Source organism: Seriola lalandi, unplaced genomic scaffold, assembly GCF_002814215.2.
Source record: "Seriola lalandi dorsalis isolate HSWRI2012SDOR001 ecotype SW California unplaced genomic scaffold, Sedor1 jcf7180002054582, whole genome shotgun sequence".
NCBI lineage: Eukaryota > Metazoa > Chordata > Actinopteri > Carangiformes > Carangidae > Seriola > Seriola lalandi.
The window spans coordinates 2,251,203-2,269,572 of NW_019525135.1; the positions used below are offsets into that span (position 1 = coordinate 2,251,203).

General features: G+C 39.8%; 4 protein-coding genes and 1 long non-coding RNA gene across 7 annotated transcripts; 1 reads left to right on the plus strand and 4 right to left on the minus strand.

Moving 5' to 3' along the window:
- Window positions 1-3,480: 3,480 nt before the first annotated feature.
- Window positions 3,481-4,258, minus strand: LOC147818434 (uncharacterized). Its single transcript, XR_015437968.1, has 4 exons — window positions 4,201-4,258; window positions 4,031-4,104; window positions 3,837-3,884; window positions 3,481-3,736 (listed from the first exon to the last, which is right to left on the minus strand). It is a non-coding gene; the product is annotated as an uncharacterized LOC147818434 (long non-coding RNA).
- A 630-nt stretch (window positions 4,259-4,888) lies between these two features.
- LOC111664094 (uncharacterized) lies at window positions 4,889-5,899 on the minus strand. The gene is made up of 4 exons (XM_023418563.2): window positions 5,773-5,899; window positions 5,557-5,630; window positions 5,371-5,439; window positions 4,889-5,266 (listed from the first exon to the last, which is right to left on the minus strand). Exons 1-4 carry the CDS (start codon window positions 5,882-5,884, stop codon window positions 5,108-5,110), a joined length of 414 nt encoding a protein of 137 aa, XP_023274331.2. The 5' UTR covers window positions 5,885-5,899; the 3' UTR covers window positions 4,889-5,107.
- An 801-nt stretch (window positions 5,900-6,700) lies between these two features.
- LOC111664016 (uncharacterized) lies at window positions 6,701-9,883 on the plus strand. Of its 2 annotated transcripts, XM_023418451.2 has the most exons (15): window positions 6,701-6,805; window positions 6,939-7,013; window positions 7,101-7,199; window positions 7,288-7,329; window positions 7,915-8,010; window positions 8,392-8,421; window positions 8,527-8,547; window positions 8,656-8,682; window positions 8,799-8,825; window positions 8,931-8,966; window positions 9,055-9,084; window positions 9,230-9,265; window positions 9,392-9,427; window positions 9,578-9,637; window positions 9,733-9,883. In XM_023418451.2, exons 1-14 carry the CDS (start codon window positions 6,755-6,757, stop codon window positions 9,632-9,634), a joined length of 663 nt encoding a protein of 220 aa, XP_023274219.1. In that variant the 5' UTR covers window positions 6,701-6,754; the 3' UTR covers window positions 9,635-9,637; window positions 9,733-9,883. The 2 variants fall into 2 exon arrangements, with proteins under 2 accessions (XP_023274219.1, XP_023274220.1); XM_023418452.2 differs by lacking the exon at window positions 8,931-8,966.
- odam (odontogenic, ameloblast associated) lies at window positions 9,881-12,413 on the minus strand. Of its 2 annotated transcripts, none has more exons than XM_023418450.2 (10): window positions 12,345-12,413; window positions 12,137-12,202; window positions 12,014-12,049; window positions 11,861-11,908; window positions 11,469-11,717; window positions 11,332-11,388; window positions 11,110-11,232; window positions 10,512-10,541; window positions 10,313-10,396; window positions 9,881-10,149 (listed from the first exon to the last, which is right to left on the minus strand). In XM_023418450.2, the coding sequence occupies exons 2-10, from the start codon at window positions 12,194-12,196 to the stop codon at window positions 10,114-10,116; spliced, it is 723 nt and encodes a 240-aa protein (XP_023274218.1). In that variant the 5' UTR covers window positions 12,197-12,202; window positions 12,345-12,413; the 3' UTR covers window positions 9,881-10,113. The 2 variants fall into 2 exon arrangements, with proteins under 2 accessions (XP_023274218.1, XP_023274217.1); XM_023418449.2 differs by having other exon boundaries at window positions 10,512-10,544; window positions 12,345-12,410.
- A 1,261-nt stretch (window positions 12,414-13,674) lies between these two features.
- On the minus strand, window positions 13,675-15,785 carry scpp9 (secretory calcium-binding phosphoprotein 9). Its single transcript, XM_023418408.2, has 9 exons — window positions 15,695-15,785; window positions 15,527-15,583; window positions 15,338-15,352; window positions 15,098-15,241; window positions 14,519-14,593; window positions 14,361-14,420; window positions 14,199-14,264; window positions 14,067-14,117; window positions 13,675-13,929 (listed from the first exon to the last, which is right to left on the minus strand). The coding sequence occupies exons 2-9, from the start codon at window positions 15,566-15,568 to the stop codon at window positions 13,864-13,866; spliced, it is 519 nt and encodes a 172-aa protein (XP_023274176.1). The 5' UTR covers window positions 15,569-15,583; window positions 15,695-15,785; the 3' UTR covers window positions 13,675-13,863.
- Between the last annotated feature and the right edge of the window lie 2,585 nt (window positions 15,786-18,370).

The following is an 18,370-nucleotide window of genomic DNA, read 5'->3' on the forward strand; positions in this document are numbered from 1 at the left end:
TCAAGGTGTGACTACTGATCAGAGCCTGAAACCGTACCTGGCCCATATTAACTCAATAACTCATATCAGAAATAATACAGTTTACTGGATTTGTTTAAAATTCAAATCTAAATATTAGTTTTAGTTTAGTTTTAGTGTAGTCAGAAAACATATTACTACAGTTGTAAAGGTTTAGTCTCTGTATTCTCCACCCTTCGGTATTGGCAAATTGGTGAACAGATGCTAAACATAAATAATGCCTGGGTCTTATGATTACAAATCAAGTGACTTAGTGGCTTAGGCTGGTAACAGGCAACACCCAGTGAAGCACACATTCCTGTCTGCTTCCTCCTTTTAGGAAATTGGTGGCCACTCTGGGCTAGGTCACTTTAATAAGTACGTACAGAAAATTCACATAAGGATGAGGGTATGTTCAGTGGCCATGTATTGTTGCTAAGAAAAAGCTTTCAAGACAGTTCAGATGACAGTAGTAAACAATGTGTGAAGTAAATGCTGTGAAAGTGTAGACTGAAATGATTTCAGTTGACTTCATATGACAACCACAAATAGTCCTCCAACCTAAACAACCATATAGGTCACTAGCCACTACCCTCAGATACAACCCAGGGGAACGCATCAGTTCATCATCATGGTAATAATGACAAAAGATTTAGGTACAAATATTGCTTGTTTAGCTTGTGTACAAGATACACATATTCTAAATTGCACAACTGTCACTTAGATTATTAGTCTAAACGATTTCACAGTATTCTGAATTAATTGTGGTTCATTTGGCAGCTTTTCCTGCAATGACTGATTTTACTAATTGCATTAGTTCTGTCCAGAGATAGAAGTGCAAACTCCCCTAGCCCCTTTCCCATCTACCACCACCTCTGAGAGTGAGAGAGGACAAACTACAAACGGCGCCCGCTCGATACGGTGACGTGACGTCATAGGCGTGAAGAAAACTAGAAAACAGATCGCGCAAATGTGACTTTTTTTTTTCCGCCAATTAATCAATCCGCCATTGAGTGAGGACAGGTTAGGATAATAATAATTGAAATACATTTTCAAACTCAGGTGATGCCAAGTGGAAACAAAAGCAGCCAAAATGCCCTTCCAGCTAGCTAAGCTTAGCTAGCTGAACCCCAGGCTCACCTGCTCACACCTGTGCTGTTCCCTCTTCGTTGGAAATCGTGGAAATTCGGACGGAGAAATCGAAGCGGAAATGCGGACGGAGAAGTTGAAGCGGAAATACGGACGGGGAAATCGAAGCGGAAATGCGGACGGAGAAATCGAAGCGAACGGATGACTTTCGTGAACGCAGATTTTTATTGCATTTTAATTTGTTGTTTTGTTGATTTTTCACACACACACACATTTTCACTCACACACCAGTGTAATGTACCTGAGGTTATCCTAGGTTCGATCCCACGTCTCCGGGTTGCAGGTCGGCGTCCTTTCTCTCTGGACCAGCTTAGCGCTGATCGTCCCGTAGACTCTGAACGTGACTCACCTGTAGCAGGTGTGGATCAGCTGACAGAGGAGGACACCTGTGGGGTATTCCATCAACGTCGCTAAGGAAGTCTGCGCTTTTATAAAAAAAAAAGCCCGGTTAGAATTAACATCAACTTTCACCTCAGGCCCATTAACACGATTCAGCCGAGGCTAGTCCAGGCTTGAACAAGCTGCATTATGCGCGCAGACGGACTTTACACGCAGTCAGTGAAGTAACGTAGGTATGCAACGCTTCGATAGCATACCTGGCAGAACGCATCTTCAGTGTCAGCTCGTAACCGCGGTACCACCCGACCCGTGGTCATTCCTGCATGCCATCCTCCCACTCACTGGCATCAGAATAAAGTATAATTGTATATTGCAAACTGCAGCCTATTATTGTAGTCTTTGTTAGCATATTTTACACTATAGGTAAGGAGGCAATAAGGATAAGGATTGTATTACATAACGATTGATCATGCTAATTTTCAATCCATTCACTTAGATTTAGGGCTGGAGGTGAAGATAGTTATTTATTTTATAATTCATAAATATGATTGATAGCCTAGATTATTGACATGACAATGCACAATTTGAAATATCTACACAAACAATCATTCCAATCTATCCTGTAGAATTCATAAACATACAGCCTGCACATTTTTTAGAAAAAAATGGGTTTTTTTAGCTAAGGAAAAAAGTATCATATTATCCTTTGAGGGTGGGGGGTGGGGAGGTCATGGCTTGGTTAGGTATAGGCACGGAAACTACTTGGTTAAGGTTAGGAAAAGATCATGATTTGGGTTAAAAAAAGTACTTCCTCAACATCAGATGATCTTTGTTGTTATGGTTACAATAAAAACAATAAACGGTCATGGATAATAGGAATAATATAAACTACTGGTTTCACATGGGAATCAATCACTAATCTCCTGTGTCATATTTCTATGTTTAGTTGAGCCATCCATCCATCCACCCAATCCTCCCCCTAAAACTTTGTTGCTCTTTATACTACGTCACCACACTTTTCCATTTGCTCCTGTTATAATAACTACGACCACTAGATGTCGCCTAACCAAATAATTCACTTGTATGAAACCATGCATGCCCAGGATTCCACGCACACTTCCACACGGGGGGGGGGGGGGGGGGGGGGGGTAATCTCAGTTAGTCTTTTTATGACATAATAACTTTAGTCAGCCCCTGCCTTAAGTGTGCCTCGCCTCCCACAGTTGCCCTCAATCTAGTTTATGTAATGTGAGAGTCCTGACATATACGTACATATACTGTATAATGGTCTTTATGCTGTTTATGCTACTTAACGTGAGAGCAGGGATGCTTAGAGGAGTTGGGAGAGAAAGGCTTTGTGAGGATGCACTCATACAGGGAAATAGTTATTTTCAGCTCCAACTATTCAACAAAATAGAACCTTTAAAAACCTCTGACCAGCCAAAGATAGTAGATGTGGTGACTTCACGTAGAAGCAAAACAAAACAAAACCTTATTGCCTGTCTTTAATTGTCATCTTTGTTTGGATGTAATTTATTATGTGATCTTTATCTTGGTGCTTGGTGAGTATTGTTGAAACATGCAGTTGTACACTGAATTAGTTGTATTTTTTTTCTATCTGGCGTTACGGTTACTAGTTATTAGTTGGTTTTAACAGTATGTGTTACTGTGTCAAAACTCAGGTGCAAAAACCAGGTAAAGTGTAAGTACTGGTTCGTTTAAATGACCAATAAAATAGTAGAAACTAGAAAGGATTGGCCCCTTCAAATCTGAAATCTAGTTGTAAAAGTTGGATTTTTGGTTTAACTATCTAGTAATTTTAGTTCGTCAACAACTGTAAACTCATGATTGATATGCTGACATTTTGTTTCTCAGCTCCTCCCCTCATCCCAACAGCTGGGACGAGTGAAAAGGTTGTCTTCACAGTGACGCTGTGTACCGATGAAAAAAATCTTCTGAAGACTGCCAAGTGAAAAACAAATCTCATAGAAGTCGTTCACTTATCCACACAATGCTTTATTGATCATTTATTACATTTCAGTTGGACAGTGTTTACACTCAGTGTGGCCTAAAATCAGGTTTTCCCGAGTCAGCCAGGTGTTCATTTTCCGATTGGAGGGAAGACTGGTGGAGAGATGACTGGTGAAGGGACAGGTGGGATGACAAAAGGGAAAACAAAAGGCCGTGGGAATGGCACTGGAATGGGCACAGGATATGGCTGAAACTGAAATTGTATGTAGTTCTGGTTCATCTGAAAAACAAAGTGATGGAAACAGAAGCTGAAGAATTAGCGTACTTTAGATGCGATTATTTAGTCATTATTGGGTTACAGCGTGCATCCAGATACTGACCTCATCACTATCATCTGAGCGTTTGACTCGTTCCTTCTCCTCAGAGATCTTTAAACACAAATTATTTCACATCATCAAAGTGTTTGAAATTACCTCCATTAAGCACTGAAAAAAATACCACAACACCACTACAGCAATTAGACTAGACTCACAGTCAGACCTGAAGATTGTTATTGTTGGTTTGAAACACTTACAGGGACGGAGGAGCACAATACCACGAAGCACAACATCAGAACCAGCAGTTTCATAGCTGAGAGAAGCTTCAGTCCTTTGTAGAGCAAAAGAAGGAGTCAAGATCAGCTGATGATTGCACAGCGTGCATTATTTCAAAGAGTGAACATACCCCTCGGAAAAGAAGTCTTACCTTGAATAAAGAATGTTAAGATTAAATGATTATTAACCACGTGTTGTGTCTAATGCAGAACTTTGCAGTGGTTCTCGATCTGTCCAGGTGCACTTTTTAAAGATACCTTTACCCCTCAGTCACCCAATCAGCTGTCAAAGTGGGCTGCGTTTTTATTTTTCTATTATTGGCGTGAAATGTGATGAAACCATGCATGTGGTGGGTCACGCCGACCACAGAGCCAGACAGACATGGACTCAGAGGTATTAGGTGTTGAAACTGGATGTGATTCATGTGTTCTGTTTTATGCTGCTTTGTTATAATGCACTCAGAGATCCATCTAATCATTGCTTTGATACATTTTTTTTGTCAAAACCTAACATTAAGTATCTCCTTTCAGCATTTATAATTAGTATACATAAAAATGTAACAAATGATCTATATCTATATCTAATGTATTTATTGACTCCTATTGTGGGAGCCCATAAGTTGAGGCTCAGGCATAAACAGATAGTGAACGACAATATAGTGAAACACATTTGTACTATTATAAAATATGCCTTCATTAAAAATCTATTGAAATTTTATAAATTAATAAACACTTGAATGTGTTTATAACTGTTTACAACCACATTATACTGTGCTATAAACCAGTTATTAATTATTTGTATCAAAAATGGGGTTTTAAGACAAAAACATATTCAGTCCACATTTTTTCCATTTATCATTTTATTCAGCAAATAATACAGAGAGTAAAGTGATTTTGATCCACATGTTTACTTGAACTGGAATGATGAGTGTGGAAACACTCTGGTTAACACAACATCACTAAAAACAACTGACACAAAATAGCATAGATGTCAAAATTTCTTTCACTTATTGATCTCTGGTTAAATTGCTGATTATATGTTTTTGTGGCAGCAGTTGGTTATGCGGCAGTGGTAGGTGCAGCTGTAGTAGAGGCTGCTGTAGTTGTTGTAGGTGCAGCTGTAGTAGTTGCTGCTGGTGGAGCAGTAACTGGTTGTCGTTGCTGGATGAGGGTAAGAAGGAGCTGGAGCAATTGTTGTGAAGACATGGATACGGAAAGCTTCAAGAAAATCAGAAGCATTCATCGTCAGTTATACAGCAGAGGATTTTACAGTAACAGGCAGTCAGGTGTGTTGAATGTTTAATTCTGGAGGAGACACTCACCTCATTGGAGTTAGAGTCAGAGTTTGAGCCAGAGTTTGAGCGAGCAAGTCGTTGGTGCACCATGTCCACCTGTAAAACATCCAGAAGTTTAATATTGACTCTATTATGTATTATACTATTACAATAATAGATATACTGTGAAAATATGAGAATATTTGATATTGAATATAGGAATGTTTCACGTACAGGATTGGCCAGAATGAGGCTCAGGAGGCATCCAAGCACAAGTGCTACCTTCAGCATGGTTTCAGTGATCACAGCTTTTGAAAACAATAAATTCATTAAGAATTAAAAGACATTTTGTCCAAATAATCAATAAAACACCATTCCACCAAGATCGCACAGAGAATTCACAATATTATAAATACTTGTAATGAAATAAATTAATAGTAATATAATCACCAAGTCTTCTCAACTTTAGCAGACTGTCTCGCAGATGGTCGAGGAAGTTGTTGTAGTGTTCTGAATGCTGAGCTTTCCTTATATACAGGTCCAGGAGTGGATGTCGTGTCATTTACATTAACAGAACATTCTTGGGAAACTGCAACTATTAGGAAAGCTAATCCACTTCCACATTTCAAGGTGTGACTACTGATCAGAGCCTGAAACCGTACCTGGCCCATATTAACTCAATAACTCATATCAGAAATAATACAGTTTACTGGATTTGTCTAAAATTCAAATCTAAATATTAGTTTTTGTTTAGTTTTATTGTAGTCAGAAAACATATTACTACAGTTGTAAAGGTTTAGTCTCTGTATTCTCCACCCTTCAGTATTGGCAAATTGGTGAACAGATGCTAAACATAAATAATGCCTGGGTCTTATGATTACAAATCAAGTGACTTAGTGGCTTAGGCTGGTAACAGGCAACACCCAGTGAAGCACGCATTCCTGTCTGCTTCCTCTTTTTAGGAAATCGGAGGCTACTCTGGTTTATGTCACTCACATAAGTAAATACAATAAATTTAAATAATGATGAGACAAAATGTTCAGTGTTCAGTTTTTATATCATTTTTAATCACTGCTACCAGTCACAATGTTGTCTCCATGTACTGTTACTAAGAAAAAGGGACCAAATTCAATTATGAAGACATCAGAAAACAATGCGTGAAGTCATTCCTGTTTTGCAAATAACAAATAAACATGAGTCAGATGTTTTGTTTTGAGAAACATGGTGTGTCTCAATATCTGATGTCTGATATAAGTGTCACTGCCTGACATGCCACACATGTATTTGGACAGCGCAGTTGAGCAGGTACATAGAGTAGATGTTATATACTAAATGACTAGTGACATGTAGGGAATAATTTAACTAATTTTAAGGTTTCCATTTAAACTTTCAATATATATATTTTTTTCTTTATGCAGGTTCTTCAGAAGCAATGCAGCTTTTGTGCATCGTCGCTTTACTTCTGTCAGCAGTAGCTGCTCATGTGAGTATTACTTTTGATGATGTGTATTAATTTGGCGTAACTTTTACAAAATTACAAAGGAAAACTTCTGCTTTATATTTTTTAAGTGGTCATTTTTAATTTTGTTTGATTTTTGTTTAATTTCGGTTTTCAGCCAGATTCCTGGAGACCATGGGAAGATGAGAAGTTTCCGCCTGCAGGTGGACCCGAACAGGATGCAGAATCTAAGGTAATGGCATGATTTCACACACAGGTCCAGAGCTGCATCTACGATCTGCGTGTTAAGTATTTGTCATTTAATTATCCTTTTGTTTAGCGTGGTGATGGGGCGCAGTCAGTGACACAAGCCCCAGAGGATGGAGATGGAAGGTCAAGTGGAGACAGGCCAGAAAGGGACTCTGGACATCCAGTATGGGTATGTGTTTCAAGCCTTACAGTAATTAGTTAATTGATTCCAGCCTCAGTCATTCATTAATTCAAGTGTCTTTTCTTTTTTGGGGTAGGTGGTGATGCCCTCTCACCTTCCTACTTGGGGCAAAAGAGAGGTATTTAAATCCAGTTCCTATTTGTTATTCAGTTTGGTTATTGCAATAGCCATGTTGTTGTAAGCAACAGTCGTGTGCAGTGACCTCCCAGACACTTTACCATGGTTACCAGGCAGCCAACATACCAGGCAGATGGAAAAACTGCCGTTCATCAGTCAGTAGTTGCACCATCTAACTGACGGTCAAACCACAATTTGTAAGTCGTACATATCTCTGTTGTGTTAGAATTTAACAAAAAAGATATAGGCCTAATAAGTTCGTAGTGAGCCTTAAAAGTGTTGGTGGGCTGTGAGATGCGAGATAAAGTTTGCTTACTTGCCTCCTTATGCTAATGCTAACCGGTGGCTTCTGCAATGTGTTGAATGATGAAGATGTTTTGACACTAGAATCTCTTTGGAGATTATCTGTGTTTTCTCAACAAGAAAACCAATCAGCATTTTCACAAAATGTCAAAATGTTGTTCATTTCAAATACACAGTAAAGGTTAGCAAAGACCTGCTGCAACACAACATACTATGTGTATCACCTGAGAATTCATTGGACAGTCATTTAGTGTACACAGCACTTTATGTGTGCTTCACCCAGGCTCCTGGTTTCGGGCTTGGGCCAGGCAGGCTTTTTGGGAGACCCAGAGGACCTCCGAGAAGGAAGTTGTCCAACATGAGGAACCCTGGTGCAACGGTAAGCCCACAGTGACACGACAGCTGTGCTGAAATGAAAAAAGTGAGACAAAAGTTAGTCTTCTTACTAGTTCTATCCTGAACCCTCTAAAGAGTGCAGAACATCTCTGTTTGGTGGCATCTCTTTAAGAGGGGACCCACTGAACCCTGACAACACATTAAAAGCAGCTTTAGGCTCAGATCTTTATACTGGTTTTTATACCTTTTAATTTAAATTTTACTTCTTACTCTTGTGTCATGTTGCTATTTTCTGCCTGTTGCTTTTGTCTTTTACTGTATTGTGAAGCACTGATTGCGTCTGCCTTACAAGCCTTACTTACCGTTATAATTGGTTCTGTGTAACGATAAAATATGATGTACAAATACATCTTTCTTGTTTTAGGGCGATACGTTTTTTTCCCCTACATTCAAGGTAGGCCCACTGTCGTCTCTCAATGTGATTTCATGATTTTCATACATTCATACTTTTAACTGAACAGTTGTCCAAAACGCAGATTTTCTTATACTTCCTTTTCAGGTTGACAACGTGACATTTCAGGTGAGACATTAAAACAGTAGTTATTATACAGTAAACTGTATGTTTGACATGACAGAGCAGTGGCACTACTGAATTTTTTTTCAACACATTTGTGGCTTTCATCCCTAGAACATCACCGGCGTACCCTTAAAGGAGGTAAACAATATGATTTAGTTACTTGGTCTAACTTTTTGAGTAACTGTCCAATTTGATTTTGTAAAGTACATCAGAGTTTACTGTTCAACTGAACGCTCACTGTGAACGTTTCACAGGGGGAGAACCTATTTCTGATGCCAAAGGTAGGTGACTGAAGAAGCAATTTGAATATACACTTACACCTTAAACACAATTAGTGCCATGAAAATAATTGTCATCAGTACTAGTGACTGACAATTCATCCACAGCAGGGAAGAGGTGGAAGAAGACCTCACCATCACGGGGTATAAGAAGTTATTTCATCATTGTAGCGGTGGTTATAGTATCAAAACTCACACTCAGCGAGTTAAATTTTTGTTACTTGTTTTGCAGGGAGGAAGACACGGACCTCCAGAGAATGTGGTATAATAGCCGTCAAATATACATAAAATAACTTTATTATCATCCTTATTATTATCTGGCTGGATTGATTGGGCTTCAATTTAACATTGTTTGATCTTTAGGACAACTACATTATGATATTTGTATCTCTTCATCTCAATTTCAGCAATATGTGAAGCTCATCTACAACACCACAGAGCCGGTAATCTTTTTGCCCATTACAAAATGAATGTGTATAAACAAATGTTTTATTATTATTATTATTATTATTATTATTATTATTATTGTTATTATCTTCAGTTATCATAATTTCTCTTGCTTTTTGAAGAACAAAGTCTCCGTGGAGCATGGGGTTTTGAAACCTGTAAGTACAGACAGTTTGTTCACATATGGCACCATGTATCAGTCCTATGTGTTGTTAGTATAGTAAAATATTTTGTTAGCACATTCACAGATATTTCTGTAACATGGCGTTAGGTTTGTGTGGTTCATTTGAATTTTTGTTAATTTCAAGATGAATCTCGGTGAGCTTGTTGGAGAAGAAGATGATCCAGAGGAAGCTGGCTGGTAAAAGGTGAAGGCATTTAAAAAAGTACTAATTAAGTCTAATTACCTGAATATCAATTTGATGACTAATTCTTACTTTTTTTTGTCTCCCACTTTACTCAGGAGGAACCAACAGCTCCAAGTTTGATTCTCCGACTTGATCGAGTCTTAGAGGAGATGATGTAGTATATTCTGGGAAATCTTTTATGTAATTCCGTCTTCCTCCTGTAAAACTAAAATCTCTGTGTACTACAATAAAACTCTCAAACAATTACCTTTGGCAAAGATCTTTATTTGACATGTTGTGTAAGAGAGGAGCATATTCCTGAAACAGGCAAAACAATTTCAGTTCATTATACAAATAACTGAGTACAAATAAACTCCATTTAGAAGACCAGCATACTCCAGCGTATGTTGCAGAAGAATGAGCTCGCAGTTACTACAGCCAAACACACGGAAATGAATTTTTGCCTGATCACATTGTTGTTATTTCCCAGGTGACATCTAAGGCTCAAACAGGAAGGGGAAGTTGGAGTGACCCTGGAGAAACAGCCAGAAAAGCAGTTGTTTAATTATTCAAAGTCAAATGCTTCACAGTTGATGAGAGCGATGTGTAACAGAAACCAAGGTTTTTCCCGTGGGCATAAAAAAGTATGAATGCATAAAAACGTTAAATGTTGAGTGTCATTGTGTGAAATAGCACCTCGTCAATCCCAGGGCCTGAAGCGTCACCACGAGGATCAGGAGGAATTGTAGTAGACTCCTTCTGTGTCCCCAGTGGCCATGTCTGAGGAAGAAAGTTATGAAAACAGAGCACTTAGACTTAAACTGGCGCTGACTTGTCTCTTTCCTCAATGTAATGGTGAAATTATAAAAATGAAGAGGATATGTAGTGTGCTCACTTGTTCCGTCTGCACCTTGGGCTGGGAAGCCTGCTGAAATGGGATGATATGCATGAAAATTACATTACAAAAAAAAATGAGTACCAAGTATATGGACGTGTACCTGAACAAATAAAATGATATCAGTCATACCGAGAAATGAAACATACATGGATAAGCTACATGTGCACAGACTGGGATGGCATTATTTCAGCAGCCCGACGCTAAGCCAGACCGCCAGCTTGCGGTCTGCATAGCAGACAGCGGTCATTGCATCACAGTCACCACATCCGCACAGTCGTGACTCAAGCTCTGCAGCTTTGTTGTTATTAGTAAGTTTTGTCTTTGTCATCATCATCTGCATAAATTCTAAGACTGAATTCAAAGTGCCAAAGCAAATCAGGTGCTAGACAGAATATTTTTTGATGATTTAATTCATTTTACTTTTTTCTCTTCTTCTTCACTGAACACTCTCTGCAGGCAAGCACATTTTCATTCAACAAGTGTCTTTAAGAATCCCTTCTGAAACGTTCAGAGGAGAGTAATGTCTTCAGTTGTTTTTGATTCATTTGAACAGAGAGGCCAAGATCTTGTGTGTATGTTATTTTGCATGTCTGACCTGCAGAGGGAGCTGTGGTCTCTGTGTGGTTCTCTCCAGGTTCTGCTGACCCTTGTTGGGCTGCAGCACCACAGTGTTCCTCTGCTGGGGATAGCCGTAAGAGGGCACAAAGTACGGGAAGCCCTGTGGATGATCAATTAATCAAATCAATTTCAATCTGAAGCGAGCATCTAAATGAAGATACTGACATTTGCAAACAAGTCAGTATGTTTGACTTCATACCTGATGTCTAGGAAACTGAGGAAATCCATAAGCAGGGTACTGAAACTGTGGAAACATCTAAAGGAGATAAAATAACAATTAATTTTTGACTGTGAGGAGTAGCAACTGTAGCAACCATGAAAGACACTTTGTTGTACCTGCACTGGGTTTTGTGCCTGCTGAGGGACATTAGGAGCGTTGGGGTCCTGTGGAGGCCCGAGCTGCTCTTGCTGGCCGTTGGGGACAAGCATGGGTGTTAGCTGGTTGCCTTGGGTGGGAAGCAACAGCTGAGGCCCCTGGGGACCAAAAGGACCCGCCATCTGTGGGTTCAAGTTCACCACCTGTGGAGTGAACAGCACCTCAGGCTGCTGCTGCTGAAGTACATACTGGGGTAATATTGAAGACGCCTGGAGGCGAAGGAGATTTATTTCAGCTTACATATTATTTTCCAAAGCAAAAATATGCATTTTATTTTTATTTGACTAAGGAGGACAGTCAAGAGTAGTGGTAGCATCAGAGTAGCACATGTACTTATGGGCCCTGTCTTTACCTGCGTTTGTCCGAGAGCTGCAAGAGTTAGTCCATTCAGTCTCAGGATCTGAACACACAGAGGGTTGAATTAGATCAGCCAATGTTGTTCTCAAATGAGAGAAAATTTTACCCGGCATCCAACATGACATAAATGCTTTAACAACTATTTTACCTCATTGCTATTGCTTGCAATAATTCCAATCTGCAGCTGTAAAAGAAACATGAACATTTTATGTCATTTTAGACGCTGCAGTGTGAGCAATATATAATACAACAACATAAAGATGTAACTCACTGGCAGAGCAAAGCTTGTCCTCAATAGACAGACCAACAGAAGTGCACTTTGTAGCTCCATGATGTCCTACAGTGTGCAAAAACACGAGGCATGTTTTTAAAAGCTACATGAATATTCTGTCAAGCCTTATAAAAAAAAAAAAAAACTACATTAACATTTTAGCAAGACACAGAAAAGTTTTAAAGTGAGTGCTACCAGCTCGCCTTACCGTTTCTCTGGTTCTGCTTTCCCTTTCTGTGCTCTTGCCTCCTCACCTTGTCCATATCCCTTTTAAATTCTCTCCATATGAGCTGTTTTAGTCCACCGCCAACCTGTCCAGACAATGTGTGGTCAGTGTGGTAGACATTTCTCATGGCATCAGACTCAGACACTCATAACACGGGACAGGTAAGTATGTTATTAGGTGTAAGTCATGTCTCTAAACGCCATGACATGGTCTGTGTCAAGTTGTTACTCAAACAAGTCTCTGAAACGGTTTGCACTTTTCATATGTAGCGTTTAGAAAAGCACCAGCTCTTCAGTAACGGTTTGAGCCTTCACTGAGTTTATGTGCACATGTTAAAGTGTGGTGCTTCAGTTCGTGATTACAGATGAGCAGTGATCAGACATTTGTACACAGAGTTGTTCACCATGTTCAGACTGATGTTGCCATCTCGCTGGAAAATCATGGGTATTAATGTTTGACTGTGTTGGGATTTATGTTGAGGATACACAGGGAAAAAAATGGAAAAGCATGTTTTTGTGAGTCTGTCTGTCTAGAGAATTTGGATTCCTTGCGCTTCGGTTAAAAAGCCACAGACTATGTCAGAAAGCACAACATTTCAACACAAAGTCATACATAATGTTGCAATCTATTTTTGATGCACTCTAGATGATTTTATGTTTCTTGTGCTCAGTTGTAAACTGTTTTTATGGTTGAAATGACAATTTATTCAAACTTGCACTTGCTTTCAGGTCTGAAATGTGACCGATAGGCCTTTTTCACAGTAGATGGGAAAAGTGGAGGTGTTAATCGTCACGTTTACATCATCTCTGTTCTATTGACGTGTCCCAGTGAGCCACGACAGGGTGACAGTGAGCCAGCATGCACAGCACCAGGACCCTGAAACTGAAGCAGCTGTATGGAATTCAGCCATCATTCACTTTGTGAATCACATCTGTGCTTTTCCTAATCTGTCATGAAAAATTTCTTCCTTGAAAAGCACATGTGTCTGACAGATATTTCAGATTTTTCTTTTACTTTAAGTCCACAGTTTTATTATTATTATTATTGAGTTAACCTCAACTGCAGAAAGTGAAACCCAGAAAAGCCTTTTCTTTATTTAAGCCCCGTTTCAGGTTTGATGCAGCACAATTATCCAGCCAACCTCTGTGAGACATTTGAGTTGTGGATTCATGTTATTTTACTGTACATTTGTTTTTATACTCATTATCCTTTAGATGGCAGCAGAGATGTATAAATTACTCTCAAACTGTAGTTTATTGATAAACGTTTGTGTAATATGCTGGTGCAAAATCAGAGGCATCTATGAAACAACTTTCATTTTAAGCAGACTTTATTTTTATAAGGTAAACATGTCCAATCAACCATCATGTTATTTTGTTGTTGTTTTTTTACTGAGATTCAAAATAAAACATAATACACACAGCTTCCATGGTGATTGGTGATTGGTGACAAAATCATACAAGTCAGATTTTACTGTCATTTTGTGTATTTCAATGTTGTCTTAATTATTCTGATGACGATCTTCATCACACGCAGTTGTTGTCACTGTGTCGGTAGGAGCTGGAATCTGAGAAAATAAAGAGTGGACAGGTGGTGAAACCTTGAAGAGAATTTGTCTTTCACAATAAGACGTCATAGCAGACAAAACTGGATGATCCCATTCACTTTAATCTGCTTCTTTGCCTTTAAATTACACAATTGTACCTGAGTATCCACAGTGGTCTTCATGCTGTTGTCCTGCTTCATAATCTGACGCTGGAAATTCAAAGAACAACAATTAACCAGTGCAGTTTTTCATTTATATCACATACAGCAGATGTAAATTTTCTTTCTCACCCTGAATCTTCTGAGTGGATCGGGCTGAAGGGGAAGCTGCTGTGGCACGGCACCTCCTGCAAGCCCCTAAAGAAAGACAGCAAGGCAGCAGGATTTAGTGATTCTAGTGATTTGTTCAATTTCTACCATCATTTAAACTGTAATATAAAGATGGTTGGTTACCATCAGAGGCGACTGAGGAAGATTCATTGGTGCCATTTGAGGGAGTCCCATGAAAGGAAGCTGATTGTAGGTGAGATAGACATAAATGTTTTTTGTCTTGTACTCTAAAACATGAAGCAAAATCACATGAGTACTGCTGTGTGCTGTGCGTCACTCACCGCATTGACTGCAGGGACAGGGTACACATTGGGGACGGGGCCTGGTACAGCAAAAGCAGGAACTCCAGGGACAAACTTTGAGAGGGAGAGTAGAAATGTGAATCTTCATATCAGGTTTACATCAGATCAGAATGTTTTGCAAATAATTTTTGTAGATAGTCAAGAATAAATCCTATCTGGCAAAATCTGACTCACAGAAACAGCCATCTGAATTCAAACAGTTTAGTGAATGGGATGCCAAGTAATGAAATATTTTCTATCTGGTAATGATGAAGAGATCAGGGACTAACAAGTCAGTCAACAGGAGAGCACCATCTTGTGGTTGGATTTACAGTGACGGAAACATTTACATCTTCTCTCATAATGCCATGGTTTTATTTTAACTTTGAATTTATTATTATAACCCTGGTTACTGTAATTACTATAAGCATGGTGACATATTGTGAAGCTAATATGAAATCTAAACTCATCCTCATCTATTTCAAACATACGGCTGTCACAGTAACATGTCGTGTAAGTAATTTTCTTTGACTGTAACATTGAACCGAGGTCATCAAAATGACGACCTGGTGGACCGACCTGTGCAAACTGCGGCTGCCCAATGAAGCCTGCCCCACCACCAGCTACCACGGGTGGATTCAGGCCTCCAGCCATCATCCCCGGGTTAACTCCGTTCATACCAGGCATCATTCCTGCGTTCATGGCTGCCATCATCCTCTGTCTCTGCATGGAGGGAGAAAGAGTGTTTGTTATTAACCATGATCTAATTTGTATTATTGTGCTACTCACGTAGGAATTAGTAGTTTAAGTGTTCCTTACCTTGCCTGCACTGACCTGCAGTAAGCAAAGAGGTAAGATTTTAAATGCACTGCTTTGTATCATAGATGGATAGATAGATAGATAGATAGATAGATAGATAGATAGATAGATAGATAGATAGATAGATAGATAGATAGATAGATAGATAGATAGATAGATAGATAGATAGATAGATAGATAGATACTCACATAGCAGATGGTGACTACAAATGTTGTGAGGAGAAGCTTCATTTTGCAGCCTAAAATCTAAAATCAGAATAGATACATTTTACTTATAAAATCAATATATCGTATGTTAGTAAGAACATTTCTATTTCTGCATTGTTATTATTTTAAAAAATCTCAATCACACCATACCTTATATTTTTTGTTCTTCCTTCAAACGTTATATGTGCCAAGGAGGACTATACTACTGCTCTCTGATTGTTGAAGACCTTTTATCAGTCCCAGAGATTACTATGAGCCAATTAGAGAGGAGATCACTGACTTGTTGACAAACTGTATTTGTCACCCGTGTGTCATGGCAACTTGTGATACGACATCTTCTTTTTGCTTCAATACGAAATATGCAAAGAAATGTAATGCTGTGAGCTGTCTATTCTCAAAAGACTCCTCAAACCCCCGCTCAGCCGCCTCACATAGTCCTCCATGCAGCGAAGTGACCACGAACAATAACAGAGTGATTCAGTGTCTTGAGGTGGGTTTGTGGAGGTTTCTGGAGGTTTCTGGAGGTTTCTGGAAACCACTGAATTGAAAAAACCAGTAAGAACCATCTAAATGTTGCGGGTTGGGGTCACAAGAGGCAAACAACTGACATCATCATCATCATCATCAAGAGCTTTTGTTCACGTGTGCGCACTTAAATTCGATGAAACATTTTTTGTGACTTCAGGAAAACAGCTATGTGAGAATGTCAACTTGTGATCTTATTTATGTGTGGACTTGTAAATGCCGTGTTTCCTGCTGCTGTAATTGAATGGAAATTTAAGTTAAAGGTTGAAACCCAGCTGTAATTTATGAGTTTATATTTGTCTCAAGCTGAATTTTCACTTGCCCCAGCCCTAAAATAACCACTTATATCATACAACCAACTCAACCCCCGATTAGCACGACACCAGACGCCTTTTAATTTGTAAAATCCTCTGCTGTTACCGATGGGCAGCAACAGACACTGTATATGTCATATTTCATCAGCACATTTTCTTATGTTGTTTGGAGCCATTAAATTGATTCCCACTGTGGTTGTCTGGGCATGTTGTCACTTACTGAGGCTGTCTGGGAAAAGGTTTTCCTGCTGCTGACTGGGCAGACCAGGTAAACAGCCTCTGAAGTCTGGTCTAGAGCTTTGTACTAATTACACACTGTCATGCAGTTCCAATTAAGACAAATTTTCTTCCTGTTTTTCAGTTTAATGCCAGGACTAATGGCATTTCCTAATAACATTGTAAATATGAGATTGAGATTTAAGATTATATAGAGGATTTTTTTTTTTTTCATTATGTCACAAGCTTTATAAAAAAAGAAGTTCTGCCATGGTGTAAGTGGTAGGATGTTTTTTTCATATTCAGACACCAGAATCCCCATGTTGTAACCAATGTACTGTAAATATAAATTTATACATATTTGTACCAGTCTGTGACACAAAAACAACAACTGCCACCAGAGGAGCCACACCCATGACACTGGGTGTTTTGCACAAGCACACTTTGACGGACATATTATGAGCTCCAGATGATGTAAGATCAAATGTGTATTGTGATAATATATTGGAATAAAAATTCAACAACATCAACCAGTGACTTCAATCATTTATTGTCCATTAGTTATTATGACAGTGATTTATAAAATTAACATTCATGAACAGATAGAAGTGAGACAGGCTGGGGACATGAGGACGAATCATCATGAGATGTATGCGATGTCTGACAGCTGTGTGGTCTCATTTCGCTTGCTTCTCCTCCATCTCCATCCCAGAGCAGTCTTCCTCCTCCTCATCTGCCATCACCTTCATCACCGGAGTCTGTGTCCTCCTGAGGCGAGCTGCCGCTGAACGCAGAAACCTCCCTCTGCCGGCTGCATTCCGACCAGCAGCAGCGCCGGGCTGTTGCTGGCGGTTCAGCCCGGCCCTGGACACCAGCTGCACTTGGCCTGGAGTCAGCACGGCTCCCTGCGGGTCTCCTCCAGCATTCCTCTGGGAGAGCACAGCAAACACCGTGACCGGCCCACCTCTGACAGCCTGAGCCACCTGCCCCTGTGGATTCACATCGGCTCCGCCTGTCTGCCCCACAAGAAGTGCCCCACTGGGTTGGAGAGCTCCAATGGGAATAAGCTGCTGTAGGGGTGCCTGACCTATTTGGTTCCCGACCGGCTGGATAAAAAATGACCCACCAAGTTGGACTAAATGTGCCACAAGCGGTTCACCATTCAGCGGGACTCCATTTTGAGCCCCAGAGTTGACATTGTTGCCAGCTGCTACGCCCCCATTATTATTCACTCCCCTGTTAGCAAGTGCCTCAGCACTCCCTGAAGACACACCACCCTCCACCACAACAGCCAAGGTCTGAAAGATGACCCACAGTACACAGAACATGTTTTATCTCAGTGACACTGAAAGTCGCCAGGTGAAATGCTGCTTCTCCCTTCACTTATATAGAGAGCATCAGAATCCGTGATCACCGAGAAAGGTCCAATCAGAGCCCTGCTATTCATCTCAAAACAACAAGTCACTATAATCATCATGACCATGCTGCAGGCTATTTTTTGCTTTGTTTCCCTGCAGTGCCATTATTCGGGATTATGTGGCAAACCCAAACCAGGTATCAGTGACTTGCATTCTCATAACCATTGTTGCAGAGGTCGTATTTTCATGTCATGGTGGCATCAGGAACACTGACCCTACAGATACAACATGATATTAGAGCATAAAACTGATGCATCCCAGGTGCCTTTTGGGGTCGACTGGGATCCACCAATATGATGCCATAACTTTATTTCAGGACTGTAAAGAAACACAAGCCATCATTAACAACAGGG

What these genes read in the sequence shown, in the direction of transcription:
- LOC111664094 (XM_023418563.2), bottom strand. Translation starts at nt 5,884, where the DNA reads ATGACACGACATCCACTCCTGGACCTGTATATAAGGAAAGCTCAGCAT. An exon ending in GCCTCATTCTGGCCAATCCT is followed by an intron (nt 5,440 to 5,556) that starts GTACGTGAAACA and finishes GATGTTTTACAG; the next exon opens with GTGGACATGGTGCACCAACG. An exon ending in CTGACTCTAACTCCAATGAG is followed by an intron (nt 5,267 to 5,370) that starts GTGAGTGTCTCC and finishes ATTTTCTTGAAG; the next exon opens with CTTTCCGTATCCATGTCTTC.
- LOC111664016 (XM_023418451.2), top strand. Translation starts at nt 6,755, where the DNA reads ATGCAGCTTTTGTGCATCGTCGCTTTACTTCTGTCAGCAGTAGCTGCT. An exon ending in CTACTTGGGGCAAAAGAGAG is followed by an intron (nt 7,330 to 7,914) that starts GTATTTAAATCC and finishes TGCTTCACCCAG; the next exon opens with GCTCCTGGTTTCGGGCTTGG. An exon ending in TCTACAACACCACAGAGCCG is followed by an intron (nt 9,266 to 9,391) that starts GTAATCTTTTTG and finishes TGCTTTTTGAAG; the next exon opens with AACAAAGTCTCCGTGGAGCA.
- odam (XM_023418449.2), bottom strand. Translation starts at nt 12,196, where the DNA reads ATGGAGCTACAAAGTGCACTTCTGTTGGTCTGTCTATTGAGGACAAGC. An exon ending in AGGCACAAAACCCAGTGCAG is followed by an intron (nt 11,389 to 11,468) that starts GTACAACAAAGT and finishes TATCTCCTTTAG; the next exon opens with ATGTTTCCACAGTTTCAGTA. An exon ending in CTCAGTTTCCTAGACATCAG is followed by an intron (nt 11,233 to 11,331) that starts GTATGAAGTCAA and finishes GATCATCCACAG; the next exon opens with GGCTTCCCGTACTTTGTGCC.
- scpp9 (XM_023418408.2), bottom strand. Translation starts at nt 15,568, where the DNA reads ATGAAGCTTCTCCTCACAACATTTGTAGTCACCATCTGCTAT. An exon ending in TTCCTCAGTCGCCTCTGATG is followed by an intron (nt 14,265 to 14,360) that starts GTAACCAACCAT and finishes GTCTTTCTTTAG; the next exon opens with GGGCTTGCAGGAGGTGCCGT. An exon ending in ATCCACTCAGAAGATTCAGG is followed by an intron (nt 14,118 to 14,198) that starts GTGAGAAAGAAA and finishes TTGAATTTCCAG; the next exon opens with CGTCAGATTATGAAGCAGGA.